The sequence below is a fragment of the Venturia canescens genome, chromosome 2 (assembly GCF_019457755.1).
Source record: "Venturia canescens isolate UGA chromosome 2, ASM1945775v1, whole genome shotgun sequence".
Lineage (NCBI taxonomy): Eukaryota > Metazoa > Arthropoda > Insecta > Hymenoptera > Ichneumonidae > Venturia > Venturia canescens.
The window spans coordinates 12646749-12672259 of NC_057422.1; the positions used below are offsets into that span (position 1 = coordinate 12646749).

The window sequence follows — 25511 nt, forward strand, 5'->3', positions numbered from 1 at the left end:
ATTGACAACCGCAGCTGTAAATAAAAATTTTCATTAAAAACTATGGATAAAATTTACTAAAAATCGGGAAAATCAGATAGACGTGCAGATCCATAATTTAATTCATAATTTATTCGAGTATGACGCTTTAGAAACTGACACAAATCCATAATTTAATTCATAATTTATTCGAGTATGACGCTTTAGAAACTGACACAAAAAGGCCTATACAATACTATCCCAGCAAAAGTACGCGAAGAAGAAAAATATAATTTGTTTTACCAAAATAACATTTCTTTGTTGTCATATTCCTGTAAGAAACTACATGTATTCCAATCTTACGACGAACAACTTTTGTTTTCTAGTTCTCGTGTCTGCGCATTGATAACTCTCAAAAAGTATATGCATTCGTTGAAGCAATACATATTTATTTACGAAGTGAAGGCACTTTTTTAGAAAGCTCTATGCATGAAGTATCATCGATTAGTGGAAACGTAATGAACTTCAGCTTATTCCAACGTGCGTTTCCTCGTTGCGCAAGTCCCGGAATTCCTGGAACAAGTAATCGGAAAAATTGTTGGTGAATCACATTTTCGATTCGCACAAATTCAAACTCGTGTTATCAGATGACAATTGAAAAACCGTGGTAAAAATAAATATTAAAATTTATCTAAATTTGTAAATTAATCAAAATATTCGAAATTTATCAATCGTCACAACATCTGAAGAAAAAATTCGTACACGTCGGTGAGAGATTTCCTACAGAAACGAGCAGAGTGCTGTGACGGTTAATTAGGAAAATGGAACGGACCTGAAGTCTACAACGATGCTCTTTTCCATCAATTTCTTGGGAATCATCGTTTTTGTCGGTCTTTGGTGAGCTCGAATTTTCATCGCTGAGGAGTCCAAATTTCCATCCGCCTTCGCCATCGAACCGGAGCAAGAATCTATGAAATTTGGCAAGAGAAGATACCCGATGGGTGATAGTGAGCAGAGTGATGCCGCGTTTTTTCGCGGTTTCGTACATGGCTCCTTCGGCTTCGAGGCTGACGGCGCTTGTGCATTCGTCGAGAAGGGCGTATTGAGGGGCGTGATAGTACAAACGCGTCATAGCGAGTCTCTGCTTTTCGCCGCCGGAAAGGGTCGAGTCCCAATCGGCCTGGGCGTCAAGACCTTCGCTCTCCCGTTCAGCGAGTCCTCGCAAATCGACTAAATCGAGAAGAGCTAAAAGTTCAGCGTCTATGGATTCGCCCCTCTTGCACTCGGCCGGATAGGTAATCTGGTCCCGCAAACAGCCGATCGTCATGTAAGGTTTCTGAGGGATATAAAACATCGCCGGTCGGCCGCTTCGAGCGGCGTACGCTTCCGCTGGCCGCGTCAATACACCGCCGTACACTGGCCACAGACCGGAAATCACTCGGAAAAGAGAGCTTTTACCGCATCCGTTCGAACCCGTTATCAGTAGGTGATCGCCCGGTTTGATCTGTAATTGAAACGAAAAATCTCGTTGCCATAAAACATTGGAATTTATTCGATCGGACAAATAGACAAATTAGCTCTGCTTAATAACTTTCCAATAATCTCACTCGATACTTCAAAGCTACTTTTAAAAATGATTGCCGCAATAAAACGACGCGATGCAATGAACGGCGTCATTGTCACGTTTACTTCGAGTCTTTAATCGAGCAATAAATGCTCGTCTTAATGAATAAATTACGAAAGGATCGAACAATCCAGGAACGAATGACAAAGCGCATAATTAACAACCAGATGACAATTACGTTTGAGCTTCCGAATAAAAATGTTTAATCTTTCGTAATTTTCTACGTGTTTGATTTCCTAACGATAAGCAGCGATCCAAGTACTCACATCGAGGGTCAAACTGGGAACAATAACTTCGCAATTAGGCGTGACGATCGGCACGTTCGATAGGCTAATACTACCGTCGAGGCTCTCTCGCACAATGCCTTTTATTATTGGCCTACCGTCGTGGAACTCAAGCACACTCTCACGACAACTCGATACTGCACCGTTCGTACCACGGGTTTGATGACTCGTTACCACGCTTCGGCGATACTTGCACAACGACGCGTCCCTGAAAACGTTCAACATTTCGCTCACGCGATTTGCGTAACCTGCCAGGGCCACCAATTCCTGAAATCCGAGCAATTCAAATTTTACTCAAAAATATTACCCGATGTCAAATTTCCTTGACAAAACTCATTTTCATCCAAATTTTAACAACTTTCAACTGAAACTTTCCGTTTTAAAAATCTAAATTTGTAATGAAATTTTTTTTTTTATTTTACGATATAATAATGACAAAAGATATCTAATCTGAAAACGCGATTCGACATAGCCACCAAAACGCTTCTTTACGTCGATCATTTTCACGCTTGAAAGAAAAAAAAAAAAAAAAAAACGTTTAAACGAAATACAGTACCTTGTAGGAAGACATTAATCGTTCGACTGCGTCAGCTCCGGAGCTCAAAAGATTTTTCGATGTCGTAAGATATCTCGTGCGTTCGCTCACTCCACCTTGAAAAATAAAAAAATCTAAACAACAAAATCTTTTAACCGACGAAGAATAAATTTGAAAAAACAATAATAAATTATGAAAATTGTAACGAAAAGCGTTGAACATAATTTACAATGAAAGTCTTTGATTTAAAAATTTCGGATTTTGAGCCGCACACACGCTATGAAGAAAGTTTTCAAAAAATTAACTGACGTTTCTTTAACACTGTTAAAAAATCGTATAAATTATTAAACGAATTGGATAAACCGTAGTCTCTAAGTACCAACGTCATCGTTGTCTCGGAAGGAACTCGAGGCCAGACTCTCGGCAGAGTTGTAGAGCAGCGGCATCGCAATAACGAGAAGTCCAGTGCCGGACCAAACGTACTTCATGAGCAGTTGCTCGAGCATAACGTACCAGAGCTTGAGGGTGAGAACTTTTCCTAAATGTTTCACGAGAGATCGGTAAGCGGTGGTAAGATAACGATGCTCGGCTCTGTGCCCGCCGTAAAATGCGATCTCTTCAGCGTGGGCGCTTATTCGTGCATGGGCTTCCCGCAAGCGGCCTCGTCGGGAGGCTTCCTCGGACACGAGCTCACCGAAGCGAGGCGACGCTAGTCTCAGTACTTGACCCGTCGCTGCTATCACAACCGCTGCTAGTAACGGACCTGACGATTCGTCAATAAACGTGATTTTGAGTTTAAAACAAACGAGTTTATGGCGTAATTAAAAAATTGAGAAAGAGGACATTTTTCAAGTTTTTAAATAATCATTCGGATCGATGGGAAATTATTTGAAAAGTGATAAACTCGATAAAAATTCTCTGAATTTTGTTATTCGTTTTTGTTATTTTTGTTGCAGATTGCGAAAATATTGGACGACTTTCGGATGAATTTTGTTGAAGACACTTAAAAATCGAATAATAAATTTGAATTGTGGAAAATGATTTGCGTCAAACACGCGCCGCGCGTATGATCGTAAATTTGACCTTGGGAGTCATACGCGCACTCTTATCGCGAGAAGAAAAAACGTGACGTGCTTCAATTCTGCTATAGCGTGTCGTGCATATTTTTTATCGAATTTATCGAGCCATCGAGTATTATAAGCACTTTTTTCCAGTGGAGCTCGAATCTTGTTATCGCATGCATGTGAGACTGGGTAAAAAATGTATGGAATTGATTCGATATAGAGTTGAACGAATAAAAATAAAAAGAGAAAAAATGCTCGTTTATGTGTTCAAGGAAATCGTCGATCTTCAATCGCGCTATCATTGGTTAAATTGATCGCACTCGCAAATCAGCACGAAAGAATCCGATATGCAATGTTTCTGGACTGCGAGTTCAAAACAATGCGATTAACACGAGAACTATATCTTGTTATGAAAAATGATCAAAATACCCAAAGACGTTGATCTTGTTTTTTTCGATGCGATATACGGGATCGAAGTTTTCCGGGATATTTTTAAATCGTATATTTGTCCTTTGTTCCATAATTTTGAAAGGTTCGTTTTTTGGTACGTTGCTCTTATAGGTTATGTTTTTCCCGGGCATTTGGTTTGGTCGTTTTACCTGGCACAGCTCTGGCTCCCATCCGAGAAGAAAATGACATGAGAGCGATCCCGACGAGCGTGCAATCCAACAGGGGCTTTGTCAGACTCGAGTAAAGATGGGCCACGGAACTGGCCAATTCTGAAAGATCGTCAGTCAGTCTTTGTTCCGCACCTCCGAGTCTCGTATCCAGAGCAGATACTCTGTAGTACGTCTGTTGACTCAGATACATCTTGTACGCGTATTTAACTAGTCTTTCTCTAAAAAATAAAAATGAAAACAAAAAGGAAACGATAAGTGGAAAATAATTTGAAAAAAAATGAATTAAAAGACAAACTACCGGGAGATTCTGAGCTTTGAAAAAAATCGTTCGAAACGGCTTTCGATTCGGAACAATGGCGAGGAACATTTTGAAGAAGGTAAAAAATTATAATCAAAAATAAACTCAAAAGACAGCAGGAAATCAAATAAATGAATTGAAGTTATATTTTTCGATCGAAGGGCGAAATCAGTATTCGGAAAAATTGGACTCTTATTGCAAGCGATACCGCGGAATTTAATCTTCGTATCTAAATCTATATCTCAACGTTAAACGCACAATAAACTTTGAATTTTTCAATATTATTGAATTGAATTATTCGCTTTGAAATGATTCGGTAAAAGGCACGAAATGGGGTTTAAATTTGACACATAGGAATAACGAGTGTTCGTGTACCTAAAACTAAGCGCAAGATGACCTTCGAGATATCTTATCGCAGAATTGACAAAGGTGGCGGGAAGAGCGATGGCGAACCATCTAGCAAGCATTAGAGTGAATCCGCGAACATCTTTTAAAACGATCCTTTTAACAATTTGTCCCTCTAGAGTAGCGACGTAAACGGACAAAAAAGTTCGTGCTAATAAGGTAAAAGTCGCGCAGGTGAGTAAGCCAGCCTCCCTCGTACGCCATCCGGGTACCATAATTTTTAATAATTTCACTAATTGTAGAAGAAAATTTTTGTCGAGTCCGATATTAACGAGATCGGGAGAGTTGTCGTCGGTGGAAAAAAAACTGGGGGTTTTGGTGTTTTTGCCGGTTGACAGTTCATTGTTGAAAGCTCGACTGGACAGTTGATCGTTTTCACTTTCTCCGTCTTCTTCCTCGCCGTCTTTGTCATTCTCATTGCAATCGCTTTTTTTCTTCGTCGCTTCATCCTCGGCCTTACGATTGTTTCTGTGACGTTTGACACTTGCGATTATGTGAGGATAACCAATTTTTAAAAGATACAGAGTCGTTGCAACACCAACGACCCCGCGTGTCAATTGTTCTTGCTTAATCCCATATCTCGCTGAGGTTTTATCAAGTATCTTGGAAAGAACCGACATCCCGATACTTTGGCCGATATCATCGGTAAATATTTCTCTAATTTATAATAAAAACAATGTCGACGTATAAATCTGAAGAACGTTCTTAGTAGAATCACTGTCGAAGAGCTAGAAAAAATATCCGATTATTCTTCATTAAATTTATCATCGAATTTTGAAATAATTTCATAAATATTAGCGACGTGAAACTTTTTTTGTTACTCGCTCTATGAAGCTCCGCGAAATCAACGTAAATTGCACAAAGCACCACGACCGTTTCTATTTTTATTTTTATTCAGTCCCTCTCCGACCGCGAACACGCACTGTATTTCTGCCAGTCTAGATTAGCCAAAGTTTTCTCAAACATCAGACATAACTTGACGCATGTGGTAATTGGTACAGTTCGGCGCACTAATAATAAAGCAACGCGGCCGCAAACACGTTTGAGATACGATGCGCATACCCAGCCAACTGAGTAGCAACTGCGGCTCGAGTCTCCCGCACTCTCGCTTCACGAAACTGTACACAAAACGATAAAGAGAAAAACACGATATCTCACTTCTCTCACGAGCAAAAAGGAGCCTCTCCCTCCTCCCGTTGTGGAATCCGCACAGTTGCCATATGAGAACGAACCATTCTCTCAACGAAAGTACCACAGCACGACGTGTGCTCGACGAGGGAACTTAAGTACTTCAATACCCATAATTTTTTTCTTTCTCTTCATGACTCTTCGTATCGTCAATGAAGTCTCTCGACGACGTCAGCGTTGCTCGGTCTTTATATCGACGATCTAGTACTGCGTGCCATCAATTTTCATTATCATCTCTTCGATGTACATTTCGAAATTTTTGATGGAAATAACATTAATCAATGTATTTTTTGAGTGCTGTGTACGAAATGAACTATTGTTTGCACGTATAAATAGCTGATGGAATGAAATTAGACTGGATATGTGCGCTCAATTTTAAGCCAATTTGTTGAGTCGTACTTATTGTTTTGTTACATATATAATATTAAGTTAGGTGTCCCTTTTGCGTACAGTAGGAGCTTGATTCCGACGACGCCTCGAGAGACTCGCCGACAGAAATATTTGCGCATGAGCATGCAGAGTCGACAAAATGGAGCGTGTGCTGAAGCACTTGTATAAAAAAACGTCGTGACAGTTTCCTAAATCAGGTTCAGCTCCGTTGATATTCGAGGGCACGTTTTGATCTACGAGTGCTCTTGGCTCGGAAAAAGTGAAAATCTTGCATTATATCGAATTGATTTCAGAGACAACTCGGACCCACGTCGCCTATTTTTTGTTCGGAGTTTAACTGAAAAACTCGAAGTTGGCATTGAAACACATCGAAATGGAGAAGAATATAAAAAGCGTCACTTTTTCTTATGCAAACAAATGTATAAATGCATATTTAATTTTTTCCCTATAAAACCCGTTTCTTCAATATTTCGAATGCATTATCAACGCTCCGAGATGGAGGGTGCATTTTTTAAATCATTTCCTCTCTTGCTCTGCATAGTAATGACTATCAGATAAACGCGTTTACATTCAATTAGAGAAATAGACTTGTTTTCCTTCGTACGCGTGTCCCTTTTGTTTCGGTGCTCGCTCCGAGACATTCATCGGAGACACATTATTGGACCAACCCGCCGTGTTGCTTTCTCACGATGAGTCGACGCAGCACTCGCGTATATATAGTCATATTATTCACAGACGTGTTCGAAACACTTGAGCAAGAGTTGGTACGCGCGAGCTCTTAAGTCGAGAGTTCAAGTAATACTACGTCCATTTGACGAAAGATTTATTATGTAGCGCGGAGTTAAAAGCGGGGAAAGTGAAGTTCTTATTCGTCGTTTATTGATCAAGACAACATATTTCGCACTTTTTTTTCTTTCATTTAAGCATAAACAAAGCGTGTGTTAGAACACGGAGAGTCGAGAAGAAAGAGAGAAAGTAAAAGTTGCTCATCGAAGCGTGTGTGTATTGAGACGTCAATCATGTGAATCCGGTGTTCTAGTCCTTCGCTATATTGACTTTCATCAGACCTTTCTTTTGTTTTCATTCTCCGCGTCATCTTCAGTGACTCTGTGCAACTAAAAAAATGTATTCGAAAATGGAACGTTACCGAAGCCTTCGAAAGTATATCCGAGAACGAACTTTTTTCACATTCCCCGGTGGTTAAAGAAAACTTGTACCCTGTATTTTTCAAGTAAAACGTGCATGTGTAACCGGAAGACGGTAGTCATCGAAGCGGGCAGCACGTTATAATCTAACAGAGGAATGAAACACTGGAGATACATGTACAGTGCGTGCAAAAATCGAGTGAGTCACGCTCTTCGTGTATATCTCAACTGCACAGGTCACGTCGTTATTTTTCTCCTCTGCTTCATTTTTTTCTTCTTCTGAGATTGATGGAAAGTTACGACGCTCAAAGTTCGTTCCGCAGGTCGCGGACGTTCGTTTCAACGCTGCATTTCCTGCAATTAAACGACGAAAAAAGGAGAATATACGAAGGAGCAAAAACTCGAACAGTGAGAAACCGCGACATCGAGAGTTGAAAAAGTACTGATTGTGAGCATTTAATAACCCTGTAATCTGTAACTGATCGTCTCGCACATCGTAACGAGATTTTCTGCGAGTGCAAAATCTGCTATTTATTACATAACGGAATCGTACATAACCTGTCAATCGTTTTCGTCACGTTCCCATTCTTCTCTACGGTGACAACAGTGTTGAATTTTTCGACGCCATTCGATCCATTGATTATTTTCGTAGTCTACCCGGTGACTGAAAAATTGCAATAGCAAAAGTTTCCGGAGGAACAGACACGCTGGAAAGTGGACAGAAAAGTGAAATTTTTTCGACCAACATCCAAGCATCCAAATCATGGATATTTCGCGAACGAGGCTCCGAAGGGAAAAATTTCAGGTGACATTTCAATTCGGTTTCGCGATTCATCGGTCCTCCAGCTGTTTGGGCGTGATCCTCGGGACACCCTTTATACAGGAAAATAGAGAAATTTAGTAGTTCGCGAGAAATTGAATGGAGGAAGTTTACAGGTTTACAAATAAAACAACACGCGTACGCACTCGATTTATCTTCGTGTTTGTTCCCTGGAACACCTCCTTTTATTGTATTCACACTTTACGTACCTACATTTATCATTATTTACACATACAAATATATTTACTATGTTTTTACACTGTTTTTACACTCTCCAGCCTGCGGAGACGTCGAAGATAAATTTTGCTGTCAATTTTTCATAGAAATATATTCTCGTTATTCTTCGTTCCGGAATCTACCGCAATTTCTGGCTTTATTTTGTCACGACATGAAATTTGTGTCACACACGTTTGGAAAGATTTTTTTAAATATCCTTTTACAACGAAATCACCACAGCAATAGTCTCGCGGCGCTAAGTTTGATGAAAAAATCCCGCGCGCATTCGAAAAGCATTTTTCAAATTTATTAACTCGTTCCAAGTTTCAAACCGCGGTTGAGAGTAACAAAAAATATCATGCACGCGTTCAAAGGGTAGTCGGGGAAAAAAATTTTCTAAAAAAGGCAGTAACACACATTTTTCGCAATACGAACACGCGCGCTCAAACCATCCATTATGTTTTTGCGTAACGCTGAAGGTCATTCACCGCTGTACGCATTCGTCTACACACATCGCCATCACCGCACGAATATTCGTTCCATTCAGACCGATGTTTGTGTGGTTGTTTCGAAGACGTTTCTCGAGGATGCTTTGCACATGCATTTATAGCCAGAAATGTTATTCGATTGGAGCTCTGCTGCTAGTATAGCGTGTATTTTCACGAAATATATTTTCAGCAATGATATTCTGCAAAATTGAACATTCGTCCGAATCGGTCGGTTCGAAGAGCAATTCCCAGTTTTCTAATTCTTTTGTAGACATCACTTTCGTTGATTTTGCTGAATACTCGGTTTTTTTTACTTCGCGTTTTGCACGGGGGAACCACAAAGCTTTGACATCTCGATTTGACATCTCGTGAAATTTCGCGAAGTCACTTTTCCGGGCTTGGAGTCTCGAGGAAGTAGTGGAAAGGTTTTTCGTTCATTTTTCCTGTATGTCCGTGGCTCCGCATGATTTAGCAAGACGATTAAATGTGATTTTGGGAATTTGAGTGTGAACAGTATTGAAAAATGGAAAGAAAAACGAGGGTCTTGCGAGTTTCGCGCTGACCTGTACGTCGGCCACTCTCCTTGACGACTTCTCTCATTGCGACTTGTTTTATGGGCGAATGGAGGAGATATTTAAAAAATGAGAGGATGGAAAAAAGGATGAAAAGAAGAAATACGAGCGATGAGCAAGGAGACATTTCTCGAGTATGGTGAAAACGAAGCGGAGATTTTAACGTCGCGCCTCGATAGCGGCGCGCAAATGCTTTTAGAGGTGCTTTCTCTTTACTGCTCAACCGGGATCCCCCTCGACCAATCGCGCAGCCCGAATGATCACTTACGAGCGTGTACTTCGCAGAGGGCACTCAAAAGAGCCGCGCACTTTTCCCTCGCACATTTAAAAATCTCGATTTCATTTTTATTTCAAGGACGTTCTTTCGCTCTGTCAATTACAAATAATACTTTTTTTTTCGTCACGATCGTACGACTTTTTTGTGAAAATTCTTCACGCTTTCGCTCACCGTCAAAGTTCTCTGCATTAACGGCTACTTCCGCGCTTTTTAAGTCACAATCCGATGCTCTCGGACTGAAATATTATTCAGTAATACGATTCGTAGAAAATATTATCAAGATTATTCGTCATCTTGTTCGCGGGAATACTGGAAACCTCTGTTTTTCGTTTTCAAATTTTTTTTCCACCTTTTTCAAATTCCAGGCTACCTCGCCTCTCAGAACCGTTCTCCAGACTGCAAACGACTTTCAAACTATTGTCTCACGATTACGCTTCATTCGGGGCTCCTGTCGTCGGGTCAAGAGGGCATTCTCGTTGCAGTACCGATGGGATAAGCGGGCAGAGCTTCGAGGATTCTCGGCGGTACTTTTTTCACGCTCCCGTACGAGCCCGACCTCGTTGACGAATTCTCATCGGTTATCCACGATCCAATTCCACGATTCGGCGGCTGTCGTCCTATCGCATGTTTCAACAGCGTACTACCGCTCATTATTTCGTTTATCGTCGGCGTGCTGCTCTGCAGATTCAGCGCGCTCAACTGAAGACCGTTTACACCGGATTGGAAATCTTCCGACCCACCGGATTTGCTCAGCCTTCCACTTTTTTCTATGGAAATAAAAACATTGAGAAAATATTGATTCGACCTGGATTTTGATACTTGGCGAGTGAAGATTTCTGGAAGGTTCAATAATAATATTCGAGATGTGAAAACTTTTTGCAATAATTATAACGCGGAAATATCGGTAAATTGATTGAGGGAAAAAAATTCTGCAGCTTCTAACGAAACCTCAGTTTATCCTCGCGTCATGCAATATAAATTTGTTGATTCAATTAATGATTTATTTTTAGAAATTTCCGCATCATTTTCTCTCCTTTTACGAAAAAGAAGAAAAAAGGCATCGATTTAATGTTAAACAGGTTTAGAAATCGCGTTTCCTGTTTCTCTCACGATAAACATCCTAGGAAAGGGAGGAGGGGCGTCGGGTATCAGCCTCGTCATCGACTGACCCAGTTTGTGAAAACGCGATCAACTGGTAAAATGTAAACATTCGATATGGATTGTTGGGACGTTGCATACTTCGGTGATCGATTCACCCCGTCTCCGTTTCCTCGAAAGCGGAAATTGGGAGATGGGAAATTTGTGATTTGTAAAGTTGATCGAAAATGGGCTTCGGAATGCAAAAATCGATGTAAATTTTGGAGATTCTGGATGGAGCAAGCTTAAACTCGGGAGGCGTTTTTTTCTTGAATTTTGGCCACTGCGACTCACCAAAAGTTTTGGCTTCTCGAGCGTGAGCCAAAAGTTCGTCGATTCGATTTCTGCGAAAATAGGTGCCAGCGATATCGCGTCGATTAGCTGCGCCACCGTTGAATTCGTCGTTGCCGATCGAGTAACGATCCTCGTAATCGTCATCGCTGCTACGATCCTCCAAATCTTTATCCTCGTTTTTCATCGAACCGCCATTATTGTTGTGATCAGTTTTTTGTTGGCTCGGGAGAATCGAAATGTCTCGGGGCAGGGGAGGGGGCATGGGAATCCTCGAGGAGGCGTCGAGAAGTCTCCAACGTCCGAGCTCGTCGCACCAGGTCGCCGAAGATCGTACGGACTCGAGGTCACGAAACGGGCAGCCGGCTTTCAGATGCGGTATCATCGCGTCGCAGAGCTGAGTCGCTAGAAGCTCTCGGCGCAGGAGGTCGCGCCGTTCCGCATCCCATGACGCCTGGAAGCGAATTTCAAGGTCATTTACAAGAATCAAAACAAACTTTTACTTTTTCTCCTTCTTCGTAGAAAATTTCATTCTTTATTTTCATTTTTCGAAGCAAAAAATTACCTGAAGATCAGCGACTTCGGATTCGAGTTGTTTGGCCTTTTTAGCCATTCGTTTAAGGGCGTCTTCGGTAGACCTGAGTTGTCCATAGACTTCGAAAGCGCCACCATTCCCGTCCTCGGCGCTTTTTTCAAGTGCTTGAGCGAGAATTTCCAGGCGTTTGCGTCTCCTTTCTCGTCGTTTTCTCACTTCGTCGTTGCCTCGTGCTTCCCCGCCGATGGTTAATTTTTCGAGTCGTCTCATGACTTCTCTTTTCGCGGCTTCCCTCTTTTTCCTTCTCCTCTCATCCAGTTCGTGACGCATCGTTGCAACGACTTTGGATTCTCCGTGTTCGTGCGATCGAGCAGATTCCTCGAGGTTTTCCATGCTCGAAGGACTTTTGCTATTTTCTTGAAGCGATCTCACCGAATCGACTTCGCCACGCAATATTTCCCCCGGTAAATTCGAATCTCGACATTCTTTTCGTAAATTTCCAGCCTCGCCGTTGTAACCGATTCGTTTTTTATTTATATCCTCGATATTTTCAACCTGAAAATTTCTATCCATTTCCTGATCAACCGGCGACGAATAACCGCCCAACAAGCGTGATCCGTCACTCGTTTCGAGCAATTTCCGTAAGCGTTGAAGCTCCAATTGGTATTGTCTCAGTAAAGCGTCCTTTGGATCTTCGTTCACTATCGGCTTGTTCTTTATGCAGCGCGCTCTCGCCGCATATCTACGATACATTCCATTGAAAAAAAAAAAAAAATGTTAAAAGCGTCATTTAAAATCTGTGATGCAAGAAAAAAACACTGACGGCGATAATAAAAAATAATTTTTTCACTAATTTATCGAACCATTTTGATTATTTTTTATCTTTATTTTTCATTTTATTATTTTTTTTATTAATTTTATAATTAAAAATTCAATACGAAAATACAATTGATAAATAATACAAAAAAATATTAATAAATTAAATATGAAAATTGATTTTTCATTTGATTAAACTATATTTGAAGAATATTCGGCTCTCACGCCGCAATTGCTACCTTAAATTTTACTACAATCCCCATTGTCGGCGTTATTACAACATTATTATTGTTATTGATAGCATAAACTCGTATTACAACTGGTCTCACAACTGTCAGACATTCAAGATCACCTTTTTGGCAATCACCAAGCGTGAAGCAACCTTTCTAAATAGCGGCATTGAAAAATAATCGGGATAAAAAGATGGAGGAGACTTGAAAAAAAAAAAAAACAAAAAAAAACCGTCGTGTCCGTTGAAAAATTCGTATAATGCAACTCCACTTTTTATGAGGTAGACTGGGATATAATTAAACGAACCGCTTTTTTCTCCTTCGCAGGAAGATTTAGTTTTACAAGCACTCGCGTCATCCGGGAATTCGAGCGGTTTTTAAATGAGTCATTTTCGAGGTCACGCGAAAATTAGTCGAGTTTAATCAAAGGATTTCGTGAGAAATGATCTCGCGGGAGATAATCTGCTGCGCATCAGTTTTTTCGAATTTATTTTATAAATTATCAATAGCAGGAAGTACACGTGGACCCTCGGAATTCGTTGATGACTCAACAAGTTTATTGTGCGCGTTAGAAAAAAAAAGTTTGAGCAGGAAATGATTTTTCGTGCGTCATAAATAACTGAATATTTCTCTATGCATCATTATCAAACAATTTTTAGGGCTCTTTCTATGTATCAGGGCTCTTGATATAAATATGCTTATAATGTGAATATTTTGGTGAAATTTTAAACTTGTTTGAAAAATAAAAAATTCATTCAAACGTTAAATTCGTTTGAATTTTACATGTGACTGAAGTTTCTTGTTATTTAATAGAATTCTTTCCTAAATAAATTTTTTTTTAAGGAAAAAACCCCGGATTTGGTTACACAAGATTTGGATCGTATACATAATTCAAACCCTGCTGTAACCAAACCCTGGGACTTTTTCCCTTTCTCGTAGAGGAAGCTATACGACGAGGAAAGTTTTTTTCCAGTTTTTAATGGGCTCAAAATGTCCCAAAACATGGAAAAATCATATCTAGAAAAAAAAGAAAAAATGTTCGGGCGCGCGTGTGTGCGTGTGCTATGGCACTGAAAAATTCAAACGCTTATAACTCGAAAACGATTCGAGGTACAGGGCTACCGTTTTGCACAGATGTTAATCTATACAAGCTCTTCATTGTCTGATAATTTTGTCAGAATTTGTAAAAAAATACGAATCCTGCGACGTTTTGAAATTTAAAAAAAAAAGGGTGTCGACGCTCTAACTTCCGAAAATTTCAAGATTTATTACTATTTTTTTTTTTTATAAATAGATTATCATAATAGGAAGGTTGGTATTGAATTTGGGAAATATCGGTTGGGCGGTTTAAATTTTATGATTTTTTCAATTTTACGAAAATATGAGTTTTTCGAAAAATCGTCTAACGGCTTTAATTTTGAAAATTTTCTAACATACTGCCTTTAAGGCTGTACTTCCAATACAAATTTAGAAAAAAAATCAGATCTGATATATGTTTTTGAAATTTGGAAAAGTTAAAAATCGATAAATAAGTTAAAATTTTATGTAAAAAAAAAATTAAAAGTAACAAATTGCTTTCTCAAGCTTTTAGAACAATGTTGAAAGCTTCCTCCACGAGGAAGCCAAAATGAAAAATATAGCACCTCGTAGAGTAAAAGCTTTGAGCACCGAGCATCTTGACCATCTTGAGGAAGCAATTTGCAAATTAAAAAATTTTTTTTCAATTTTTTTTTCTATGTATTTTTTTCTGTTATGTTATTTTTTTCTATGTATTTTTTTCGTCTATGTAGATTACATCACCCCCAATACAAAAAATGCCATATTTCCGAAACTATTAGAGACCCCCACTTACTTAACCCTGCACCTCATGTGCCTTTTTTCATACCCTCAACCTCATGACCGGGGTTTGAACGCACCCCACTCTTTTTTTGTTTATAAATCCGGTCCTACGATGCTAAACTGACTTTATCCTACACCATTTTCTTCGTTTTTTTATAACGAAAAGAATGATGTACGATAAAACTAATTTCAATTGAATTTATATATAAAAAAATCCGTCGATAATCAGTCGATAATGTCGCTTGTTAGGACGGGAGCGTAGTTTGAAGTTCGCGTGGGGTGTGCTCACACCCCAGTCATGCGTTCTAGGGTTAATTAAACATAAAATTGCTCGGGAAAACATTCAGAATAACATATTGAAAAATTAGCGTGATCGGGGGTGGAGCCCGTCTTTATTTACCTAAATATTTATTTAGGTAAAAATATTTACCTAAAAAGTCAAAAAATGGCGAATAGAAAAAAAAACTTGGGTCGATAGAAGTTGCGAGAGGTCAATCGAGGTCAGTGGGTAAAGCATACTCGAGTGTCTTACCTGAGAGTGCTAAGAGTTTCTTCGGCGTCAAGATGACAGGGGCTGAGACACGCGATCATGAGTGTTCTCGCATTTCCGCCGAGGCTGTCTCTGAGCAATCTGGTTAATTTGCTGTCTCTGTAAGGTACGTGTCTACCGTTGCCAGCGGCGAGTGCACTGATAACGTTACCGAGGGCGGAAAGACTGAGGTTAATACTGGCGGCTTCTTTGAGGCGATCACCGGTCGCGCCCGTTCTTGTTTGTCTCTCAGAACCGGCGAGATCGACGAGATGTAATCGTCCGCGGCGTACAGCGCCGCCATTTTTGTCGTCCTCGTCGATCGCTAGAGCTTCAAGAGAGAGCGTCAAAACAGCGTGACTCCGAGAGCTCGCAGCGTTCATTTTCGTCGCCGCAGCAGCTCTACGAGCGTCCCCCTGACTGACGAGCTTCGAACATTCGGCCGCGTTTTTCACCGTGATTTCTCGCAAACCACCCGATACGTAAGTTCCCTTCGAAGGATCTTCCTTCAATTGTAATAGGCTCTCGCCGCTTCCATCCTGCAGCAAATCTCGCAATTTCTCGTTGTATATCTCGAGATAACTCAGCAATGCGAGGTAACGCGTGTCCGTACTCGACGTCGATGTCGCCTCGAATATGTGCTCCAACGTCCGCTCGATGAAACCCCTCATCGTATGCGATTTTCCACAACCGGTTTGACCGTACGCGAATACCGTACCGTTATAACCCTCCAACACCGCTTCCACTATCACCGATCCCACGTCCTCGTACAACATTTCCGTTGTCGATGACGGACCGAACGCTGCATCGAACTGATAAATCTTTCCCACGCCTCCGCCGCCGCTTGTACCATCCAACGTACAGGTTTTTCCCAGTGGGTCTATACTCACCACGTTCTGCAATTTTATATCACCACATTTCTTATTTTCATTAATTTTTCATAGACAATTTTACGGATTTATCAACGAACTAGGGTTATAACGTAAATCCAACTTCGAAACCGAGTCTTTATTAACGCGTGTCAACGCTCTTTGCTCTCGCTATTCCGAAATATATAAACAACATTGACGCGTCGTTTTGGCGCGATCAAAATTTAACGGAGTTCACGAATCATAATTTTGCTACTTTTAATTCAATGGAGTTCCTTGAATCACACAAATTTCGTGATTCAATCCAGAGAAAAAGTGTTGGGATTGAAAATCGTTCACCGCGTGGAGCGATCAAGCACCGACGTTCCAACGGCTTTCGTTTCGCTTGAAAAAGGAACTAGCGCCAGACGGCGCCAGTAGACTTGGCGCGTTCGCGCCGATGCGATTGGCGAACATAACCTCACTTTTCTCTTCTCTGCGTTAAACATCGAGAATCTAATGACTAAATTTTCACGGTTTTCACTTTATTTACCGCAACCGTCGTACATCAGAAACAATTAAACCAATAAAAAGTTCTTTTCGACACGAATCAAAATACCTGAAAACATTTTTCATTTAACCTCTTTATTCTTGCCGCGTTTGTTGAGTTGAAAAATGTAGTTTTACGGGATGATATATAAATATGTACAATTAATCGTAAACAAATGAGTCACTTGATTGTGGCACTAAAATGTCTGGAAATATACGTGAAACTGAAATTCTAAGGAATTCGAAATTCGTTGTTTCGATTTGTTCGATAAAAAATGTGAAGCTGCGTGAATAGTCGATGAAACAAGAATCGATACTGAAACTTATAAATAGGGTTATATAGACGCTGTATATAAAAAAATAAAATGGCTGAATTTATAGATTTTCGAGAACACGAGTTGATGAACAACCTGACGACACTGAATTTTGCAACGTCCGAGATTCCAACGGAATTAGCGAAAATAACATTCGTAATTCCATCAATTATTTATTTCGCGAATCATTCGTGTAGAATGAAAAACTACGAATTGCAAATTCGCCAGGTAACAGAATAAAAAAATTAGTGGAATTATTAGAGTTTTTTAGATCATTTCGTTGGTCTCCAATGCTGCAAACCTCAGCGTCATTGAACGCGGATGACTGTGAGTTTATTGAAAAATAATTTTATTTATGCTAATGGAATGAGAAAGATCAATGCATGCAATTCGAATAGAAATGTTCCTGTTTTATTGACGGTCTAATTCTACGGCTTAGAATTACGGCAAGTCATCGTAATTGATGAATTGACCTTCCTTGATTTACAAGTAAATATGCGAATAAAATATCATGTGGATGAAGATGGCTGCGATAATAATTTACCTTTATTATTATATTGACATTAGGAAGAGTTCTGAAGATAGAAAATAGTAAGAAAAAGATATGAGTGAAATGATTACTGGAGATTTTATTGGCTGATACAAAGGTAAAAATTGCTTATTTCCTTTGAGAGGGAGAACTCTCGCGACTAATTTGTTAGAGAATTTTTTGAGTGACACGTCGACGAAAAAACACCTCATTCGTTTTGGTGAAGTGAAAATACTCGAAATATTTTCCTGTTCAATTGTAAGCTTTTGACGTTTTGTTATTGACATGTTAAAGTATACTTGGGCGTCTCGACGATGTCTTTGCATAGACCTCATAAAATATTGAGCACAACAAGTATAATAGGCTTGAATTTACGTTCGATAAAGTATGAGTTGCCCTTTTGTGGTCTGCAGACTTTTGCGGAGTGTCAATGTTTTGTAGAAGGTTTTTTTTTCTGTGAGAGAATTAATCAGTAGAAAGGTCATTCGATTAATATTTCCCAGTTCATAATAAGATGATAATCAAATTGAAATAACTTCGGAACGGTGATTTCACAATTTACGCTTCACGTAAAGTGGTTCTCGTGATTCTACATCGAGCCAATTTAATGAAATCGAAAAAAAACTGACCATCATAGACTTCGAATGGAGCATGAAATTAATCAAAAATTTAATTCGTGCTGAATAATTTTGAATTTCAAATCTATTCACCGAGAATGTGTTTACACTCGTAAACTGAATGCACAAAACCGTTCGTATACAGTAGATCGTTCTATATACACAGGGGTAGGTAGAGAATCGAAGAGTTTAGTGCCACACAAAGTGTGGGGTGTATTATCGATGGAAACAAACGTGGAATATGTGTCGAATCGATAAACTGTGTCTGCAGGGGAATCTTGAGGCGAGTTTTCAGCACGCATACCGATCGCGTGAGTTCGAGAGAGATAGTAACACGCAGATAATGTGCGAGTGAACGAGAAGGTGTTTAACCTCGACTTAACGGGGGTTTTTTACTGAACGGGGGAGTCAGCGAAGATCCGTTACTCGACACGATATACAGGGTGTTGAGGGGATCGCATCGAAACTGTGGAGAATTTATAATTTGGGAAACTGTGCAGGAGAAAAATTACAAATGATTTGCTCTCCGATGGGCCGTTATTATTTCTTTGTGATTTGTGAAAAGTCGGTATACGAGGTACGAGGAAGAAGCGCTGGACGCGTCGCGAACGAGGAGCGCGAGCGCCATCTGCGTCAGTCTCGCGCATGCGCGAGCAGGGCGCGACGCGATTCTTCCATGACGAATCAAATAGTCAACTGTCACTATAGTTAATAAATATCTCGTTAACTTCGGCTTCGATCGGAAGTTGACTCGGGAATTTTTCCTTCAAAATTATTCGGGCTATCCGATTCCGAGGATATTTGTCGCGACTTTTGAGACACCCAAATGAAATCATGAATGAGGCGAAGGAAATTGCGCTTAGTGAGTTACTAATGCATTAGGAGATCGTCCCAGGGGAGTGTATAATAAATCATTTAGTGAGTCACAATGCACACAGAGATGTTTGTGCGCGTGCCTAGTTGTGCGAAGCGTTGGCACGACAATCGCATGAGTATGGGAAATATGAATGTATGTCCCCACATGCAATATTCCCTTTTTCGATACCATATGCGAGGACTGAGCGAATGCGGCAAATTGCCGAGGGTTATGGCTATAACGGCACTATGAATAACTGTTAAGATATCATAACGAGCCGCAGGGCTACAAGTGCAGTTTAAGGTCAATAATTAATCGTTGTGCTTTTGCGATCGTAGCAAGAAATTATACGGAAAGCTTTCAAAGTTAATAATTGTTATGAAAAAGTGACAAAATAATCATTCTGTTTTCGGATCAACATCGAGTTCATTCGTTCGGCAAAAAAACCGATTATTACAGCAAACATGTTCTATTTTTCATATCCTGTTGCGGCCCATCCATAAATCTTTTTGTTGAGCATAATCAATTGTTGTCGAAGCTCGTTGCGTGCAAAGTGGAGATTGTGTTCGAAACAGAGAAATTCCCCCGTGTGTTAGAGAAATGTTCAATGTACAGAGTGGCCGAAAAATCGCAAATTCCGACGATTCCTTGCTAAAATTTCGGGAAAGAAACTCCAGTGATTTTTTTTTTTCGAGTTGACCCGGCGCGATGCGACGAATCAACGGCCAGCGTTTCAACGGCGCGTCAGAAAGAAAAATGGCTGAGGACTTTTCTCTCTTGAATTTCACGCTCTCCCAGCCCTGCAAATTTTGGCAGCCACTTTTCGGACACCCCGCACATGTTTTATGCCCAGGCTCAGCCTTTTCCCAGCAGACACCTGTCGCACGTGAACGTGCTCGTATGTGGCAGAATATACTTAATAGTTTTCGATAAAAATGCAACGTTTCGAAGGATGAACAGAAAGGGTGTTTTGTCGCGGGTCGCCTTGGCTACACCCGTTTGCGAAAGCGCTCGATGTACGAGCTTGTCATTATACCCAAGTGTGTACATACGGCTTGTGCGGAAAAAGGAGAGAATGACGTTTTCCCGGGTTCCCCGAAAGCTCGTAAAAAACTCCCGGCTCTTGGAACAAAAAAAGTGCAGCGGCGACGATTCCAGCACCCTTTAGTAAAGTAGGGCCCGAGAATCGGGTCAATTGGTAGCCAACTTTCAATTATTATTGATTTTTCGTATTGGAAAAAAAAAAAAAAAAAAAATACGACGAATCGAGTATTTTTATATTTTTCTATTATTACAATGTACACGCGACCTGTCCTCATTTTTATTTATTTTTTCAAAAATGCACTGAAACATGGGTTAACTGCCATTGTAAATTCGATGAAAGTTTGAATATTTTTGATGATAAAAATTAAGTCACTTACCCGACATCCCTGTTGTTGTTCCTTCTGAGACAGCGGCCTGCATCTCACGGCCACTTTCACTGACTCGCTCATCTTAAACACGTATAGAAAAAAGGTTATTCAAGTCGATTCGATGCGAGGATAAAAAACGTTCATTTGGGTGCCAGTTTTTTTGCGAAATTTGATGATGAAAAATAGATTAAGGACTAGGAAAAACCAACTCCTTGGAATAATGCAAAGTTTGCTGGTTTACTATTTTTTCAATGAAAAGTACACGCGTGAGTCGTTAAGTAGAAATTCACGTACTGAGAAAAGGTGACAACAATTTGACCTTCTGTTTTTCTACTCTAAAACGACCCTATTCCGTGAAGGAGCCCGCTTAACAATCATGATTTAGTCGCAACGTCGGTGCTCTCGTGTTTACGGTGTGTCACTGCTATATAATCTTGATCTTGAATGCCTACAGCGAGAGCGACGGGAACGGTATGGAGAAACGAAAACACGTGAAAAGCTTGTTTTGTGCGTTCGTTCGAATTTTTTTCGGCTCCATAGGCAGGCTGTCATCAAATTTTTATCAGAAGCCATTGGAGCAATGCGCTTTTGGCTTGGTTTTCGGTAAATGGAAAATATTAGGAGCGACTATGACAGGTTAGGAAATTTTTTACACTGATGAATAGGTTAGATTCATTTTTCGACATCGCCGCGCGTGATTTACGTTCGAAAATAAGTGTAGAGATTTCATTCGAATATTTCTACTCATCGACAAAGAGCTGAGAACGATCGCGACGTTCTGAGTACAAAAAATGCTTTTTAAGCACTTTTCCAAGCCTTTGTATCACTCCAGAGAACCTCTTTGTTCGAGTGAAAAAAAAACACTAAAACACAAGTTTAGTTTCTTTTTCACGCAACAATTATAAAATTATACAAAAGAATGAGTACACCTCACGTCCCTAGTGAATCGATGTAAGAAATATGGTGGTCACCCTCTCTCGAAACTTTTGCCGCTTCGTACCTTGTTTTGCCCTTGAACCCACGAGAGACATTGAACCTTCCTTTTCTCAGAGGCAACGTCATGTGTTCATTGCTCGTTTGGGAGACTCATTAGGGCAAGGTTCGTTCGATTTCTTTGTATACGTTTATGGGTGTATCGATTATTTTTGTTGTTATTATTATTATTATTATTATTATGTTAATATATCGAAGCGTATAGTTCGAGGGAAGAAAAAAAACAAGTCATTCATACGAATGATATGACCTTTTATTTTTGTGTGGGACAACTCTCGGGCCAAGTTCGTCTAAAAAAGTTAAAAATTCGGGCTTGAACAGCGATTACCGAGTTTGATAAAACGTGGGATGGCCTCGTGACCGAACAGTCGTCAAAATTCGACCTTGGAATTCGTCACATGACCAGAAACGTTATTTACATATTAATTTTGTGAGAAAGATTTTTTCATTATTTTTATGACTATTTTATGGTTGATTAGAAAACGTAATAATATTCGAGTTGTTTGAATATATTTGTGTCGTAATATATGATTACTCAGAAATAGTGCGTTTGACTAATTAGTTTGAATGTTTTATTCGCGCAGGCCAGAGTTTTATTTGTTTCGGAATCATTAACGACTTTTTTCATGATTCACCCATGATTTTTTGGTTTGGCGCGAATTCATTGAGTCATTCGCGGGACAGTAAATAAGAATAAATGTGCCGGAGAAATTAATTGTTCGACAACGTGCGTCAATTAACAAGTTTTCCTACCTTAACATTGAATTTTTACGATGAAACGTCATAGAGAACACTTAAAATTCACATCAGCCACTTTTCCCGATACGAACTGACGATGACATTTTTTCTTTGTTTTGTTTTTAATGTGCACGGCTAAGGGTCGCGCGGTAAACTGTCGCGTGTAGATTCAGGTGAAGGTTCGTTTTCGCACTCCCACGTTTTGTGACATGCGCCCAAGAGTATTGAGAAAAATGCATTTTCTCGTGCTCATCGATTGGAAAATGGATTCCGAAAATCACAACTTCGTCATTCAGAATTTGAATGACGAACATTAACCTATTACGGAAATGTATTTAAAGGATTATTTTTTCTAAAATTTATTTTATTTTAATACAATTTCGTTCAGTACCCCCGCGAAAATTGCTGCAGCCGTTGAACAGCGCCGCGTGGCGCAATTAGAAACCTCGTTCGCTGCTCCGATCGGTAAAACAGCTGTTAAAGTCGCAGATATAGTTTTTCTTCTGCTATATATATTTTTTCGGTGCGCGATTGTGCAGAAGAAAACAAAAGTTTAATAAACTAATTTTGAATTAAACGGAGACACACAATGGCGTACAACTTAAAAAGTGAAGAAGACGTCAAGGAGTATCTAAAAAACCTTTACATAGAATACAAATTTGGCTGTCTCAGTGAAAAAAGGCCCGAAGGTTAGTCTTGATCACATAACCTCAAATTTTCTTTCTACTTTCAAAATTTTTTCTTCGCACGCCGATATGTAATCATTAAACAAGTGCTTACAATTTATTCGTTCACTCAGTTTGTCATCTTTTGGGCGATTACGAGGAAAGTATAAAGAAGGATATCAAGAAAGCAGCCGAAATTTATAAAACAAATTGTGATGTGAGAAGTTACCCAAGAAGTTGCGCGAAATACGGTGGATTCGCACTTGTCGGTAAGTTGGAACTTTTACCCTGGGGTTTTTTGTTTCGTGATTTTGTATTTTCGACGACAGATGGTGCTGAAAATTCTTTTTATGGTTGAATTTTTCAGGCACACCAAGCTTTGTATTTCGACTCATTTTTTCTCCAATTTAATTACGTTCCATATCAAATAGTTGTAGAAAAGTTTGAGAGAAATAAGAAAAATCATTCAAACGAGTGTTTCGTCTCATGTCTAAATCCATCAAAATTCTGGTTTCATTGAAGGTTCCGTCCCATTTTTTTGCCAAAATTCCTTCTGATTTCAGCTGAGACAATTTTATTTCCACAACTTTTTTCAATTACATTTGAAACATTCACTAAATTTCTCGACTCCTTTCTCCAATTTTTAAATCATTTTTTCTTCCTCTCCTTTGTCTATCTTTCCACTTATCATTGTTCATCAAGTTTTTAATAGTTTTTTTCGATTGAAATCGCTCGGTCACCGAAGGCAAAGGATGTGAGAAGAATCTGAAGGAAGGTTACGAGTACACGAAAAAGGGTTGCGAGCTCGGTGACGCGTACGGTTGTTTACACGCGGGTGTCGTCGCAACGTCGGACCAAACGGTGGGGGAAAAAGATCGGATGGCACAAATAACGAAAGGAATGGAAATGTTGAAGGATTCGTGTTGGAAGCACGAAATGGAGAAAGGCTGTTATTGGCTGTCAGGACTTTACATACAAGGAATAAAAGGCTATTTGGAACCGAATTTATTGGAGGCTTACAAAGTCTCGTTGAAAGCATGCGAGGGTGGAAATCCGTACGCTTGTGCGAACGTATCTCAGATGCATGCACGAGGTGAGGGCGTCGAAAAAAATCCAACCCTCGCGGAAGCTTTCAAGTCTCGAGCGCTTGCGCTCCATCGAGAACTCACCGAGAATCAAAGACCAATTCAATTTGGTCAGGGAATTGACGGTTGACCTCATTCTCTTTCAACAAACGAGTTACAACTTTCCAGTTCATTTTTTCTCTTGCACAATACTGACGACGTTAAAAATGAACGAAGGAGTCAGCCCGACCGAATTCCTTTCTAAGTAGTGAACAATTCTCATTTCATTTTTATTACAATTGTAACGATCAACATAGATAATGAATTATATAATTATACGATTGACCAAATCCATGAAAAACTCCATTCTTTTGCTCACTTAGACTATAATTTATCACAATCGAATGAGAAGTCGAATTAATCAAATTTTATTGTCGAATTCATCACACTGAAGCGCGTGTAGTTATAATTTCAAAGTTTTCGTAGCTGCAGTTTACGAAATTAGTAACCAAATCACACAATTCTGTCGGATTGTATAATTCATTTTTTAATTCAGTCATCAACATTTTTCGCTCGCCCAAATCTTGAAAAAAACACGTTTAGCATTACTTTTATAATAACCGTCTATGATTTTGTAATGAGGATTCCGATCAGTGGTGATTCGATTAGAAATGAGATACCAGTCATTTATCTTCAGAAAAGGAAAAAAACTGAGTCGTAAAAAAGTAATTGATTCGAATGTTGAAAACGAATGATTTTCGACTTGCGGTAATTCGATTAAATATCGTCAACCCAAACAAATGTCATGTCTTTTCGTAATCGAAAATTCACTCGATCAACATACAATATTTATTGAACGTAAATGATGGATGCACTCCCATAAATATACTCAAATTAGAATACAGAGAAAAAGTAACGAATGAAAGTAAAATTGTATTCTGAATGCGAATGAGTCAAAAATGCTTCAATGGAATTTTGCGAAGCCCTCGTATCCACGCTTATGTCTCTCTCTCTCTCTCTCTTTTACTCAGAGTGTAAATACTACCCAATTCTTTTACGGCATTGCGTTACTTTCTCGCGCACTCCAAAGTGCAAGCGATTTCATAAGTGAAATATCTCAAGATAGAGGATAAGAAGATAATATTTGATTCTCGTCAGTATGCATCACAGTTTTGTATGGACTGTAAACGAAATGAAAATTCGAGGCAAACATTTCTTCGTAGTGGGTTATCGAAAAATTCGTCACTCTTTTTTTATTATTTTATTACACACTTTTTTTTGACTCTATCTTTTAACTTTATAAACCGGTAATTTCTCCGAGCGTCTTTCGACAAATCAACGTGAACAACGAAACAGTGTCGCTGCGGCCTTTTCGTTGATTTTTATGGCATCGCATTATTCACTCGAGCATGGCTTAGGCAGGACTTGATTTTTTCCCGTTAAGATTCCCGTCCGAACGACGAGACCTGCTTTTTTCGAAGAGTCAAAAGTTTCGAGTCATTTCTTTCCCTCTCCGGTCACAAAGCCCAATAATCTGGGGAGCGTTGGATTTTTAATTGAACCAGTTTTATCAGAGTATAATATTAAAATGATTATGATTTTTCCATCCGTTTTTGACGTTTCAGAGAATTTTTGAAAATTTATAAAAAAACAGCGACGATGAAA

At 39.6% G+C, this 25511-nt stretch overlaps 3 protein-coding genes and 1 long non-coding RNA gene across 8 annotated transcripts; 2 read left to right on the forward strand and 2 right to left on the reverse strand.

Annotated features, from left to right (window-relative positions):
- Positions 1-144: 144 nt before the first annotated feature.
- ABCD (ATP binding cassette subfamily D) lies at positions 145-6396 on the reverse strand. The gene is made up of 8 exons (XM_043412702.1): positions 5610-6396; positions 4759-5516; positions 4065-4303; positions 2781-3164; positions 2423-2517; positions 1849-2133; positions 791-1462; positions 145-531 (listed from the first exon to the last, which is right to left on the reverse strand). The coding sequence occupies exons 2-8, from the start codon at positions 5406-5408 to the stop codon at positions 484-486; spliced, it is 2373 nt and encodes a 790-aa protein (XP_043268637.1). The 5' UTR covers positions 5409-5516; positions 5610-6396; the 3' UTR covers positions 145-483.
- On the forward strand, positions 3052-10386 carry LOC122406902 (uncharacterized). Of its 5 annotated transcripts, none has more exons than XR_006260106.1 (3): positions 3052-3184; positions 4027-4462; positions 10250-10386. It is a non-coding gene; the product is annotated as an uncharacterized lncRNA (long non-coding RNA). The 5 variants fall into 5 exon arrangements; XR_006260105.1 differs by having other exon boundaries at positions 3104-3184; positions 3358-4462; XR_006260103.1 differs by having other exon boundaries at positions 3161-3663.
- On the reverse strand, positions 8482-22413 carry LOC122406895 (osmotic avoidance abnormal protein 3-like). The gene is made up of 6 exons (XM_043412700.1): positions 22133-22413; positions 20396-20467; positions 15265-16157; positions 11878-12589; positions 11316-11766; positions 8482-10651 (listed from the first exon to the last, which is right to left on the reverse strand). The coding sequence occupies exons 2-6, from the start codon at positions 20465-20467 to the stop codon at positions 10344-10346; spliced, it is 2436 nt and encodes an 811-aa protein (XP_043268635.1). The 5' UTR covers positions 22133-22413; the 3' UTR covers positions 8482-10343.
- Positions 22414-22593: 180 nt separating this feature from the next.
- Coa7 (Cytochrome c oxidase assembly factor 7) lies at positions 22594-24196 on the forward strand. Its single transcript, XM_043412708.1, has 3 exons — positions 22594-22806; positions 22917-23051; positions 23528-24196. Exons 1-3 carry the CDS (start codon positions 22707-22709, stop codon positions 23995-23997), a joined length of 705 nt encoding a protein of 234 aa, XP_043268643.1. The 5' UTR covers positions 22594-22706; the 3' UTR covers positions 23998-24196.
- The last annotated feature ends 1315 nt before the right edge of the window (positions 24197-25511 follow it).

Coding starts and splice junctions, on each gene's coding strand:
- ABCD (XM_043412702.1), bottom strand. CDS start 5,408: ATGTCGGTTCTTTCCAAGATACTTGATAAAACCTCAGCGAGATATGGG. Junction 2,518..2,780: donor CCGAGACAACGATGACGTTG/GTACTTAGAGAC, acceptor TTATTTTTCAAG/GTGGAGTGAGCGAACGCACG. Junction 1,463..1,848: donor TTCCCAGTTTGACCCTCGAT/GTGAGTACTTGG, acceptor TTTCAATTACAG/ATCAAACCGGGCGATCACCT.
- LOC122406895 (XM_043412700.1), bottom strand. CDS start 20,467: ATGAGCGAGTCAGTGAAAGTGGCCGTGAGATGCAGGCCGCTGTCTCAG. Junction 11,767..11,877: donor CCGAAGTCGCTGATCTTCAG/GTAATTTTTTGC, acceptor ATTCGCTTCCAG/GCGTCATGGGATGCGGAACG. Junction 10,652..11,315: donor TCGAGAAGCCAAAACTTTTG/GTGAGTCGCAGT, acceptor TTATTTCCATAG/AAAAAAGTGGAAGGCTGAGC.
- Coa7 (XM_043412708.1), top strand. CDS start 22,707: ATGGCGTACAACTTAAAAAGTGAAGAAGACGTCAAGGAGTATCTAAAA. Junction 22,807..22,916: donor CAGTGAAAAAAGGCCCGAAG/GTTAGTCTTGAT, acceptor TCGTTCACTCAG/TTTGTCATCTTTTGGGCGAT. Junction 23,052..23,527: donor CGGTGGATTCGCACTTGTCG/GTAAGTTGGAAC, acceptor CGGTCACCGAAG/GCAAAGGATGTGAGAAGAAT.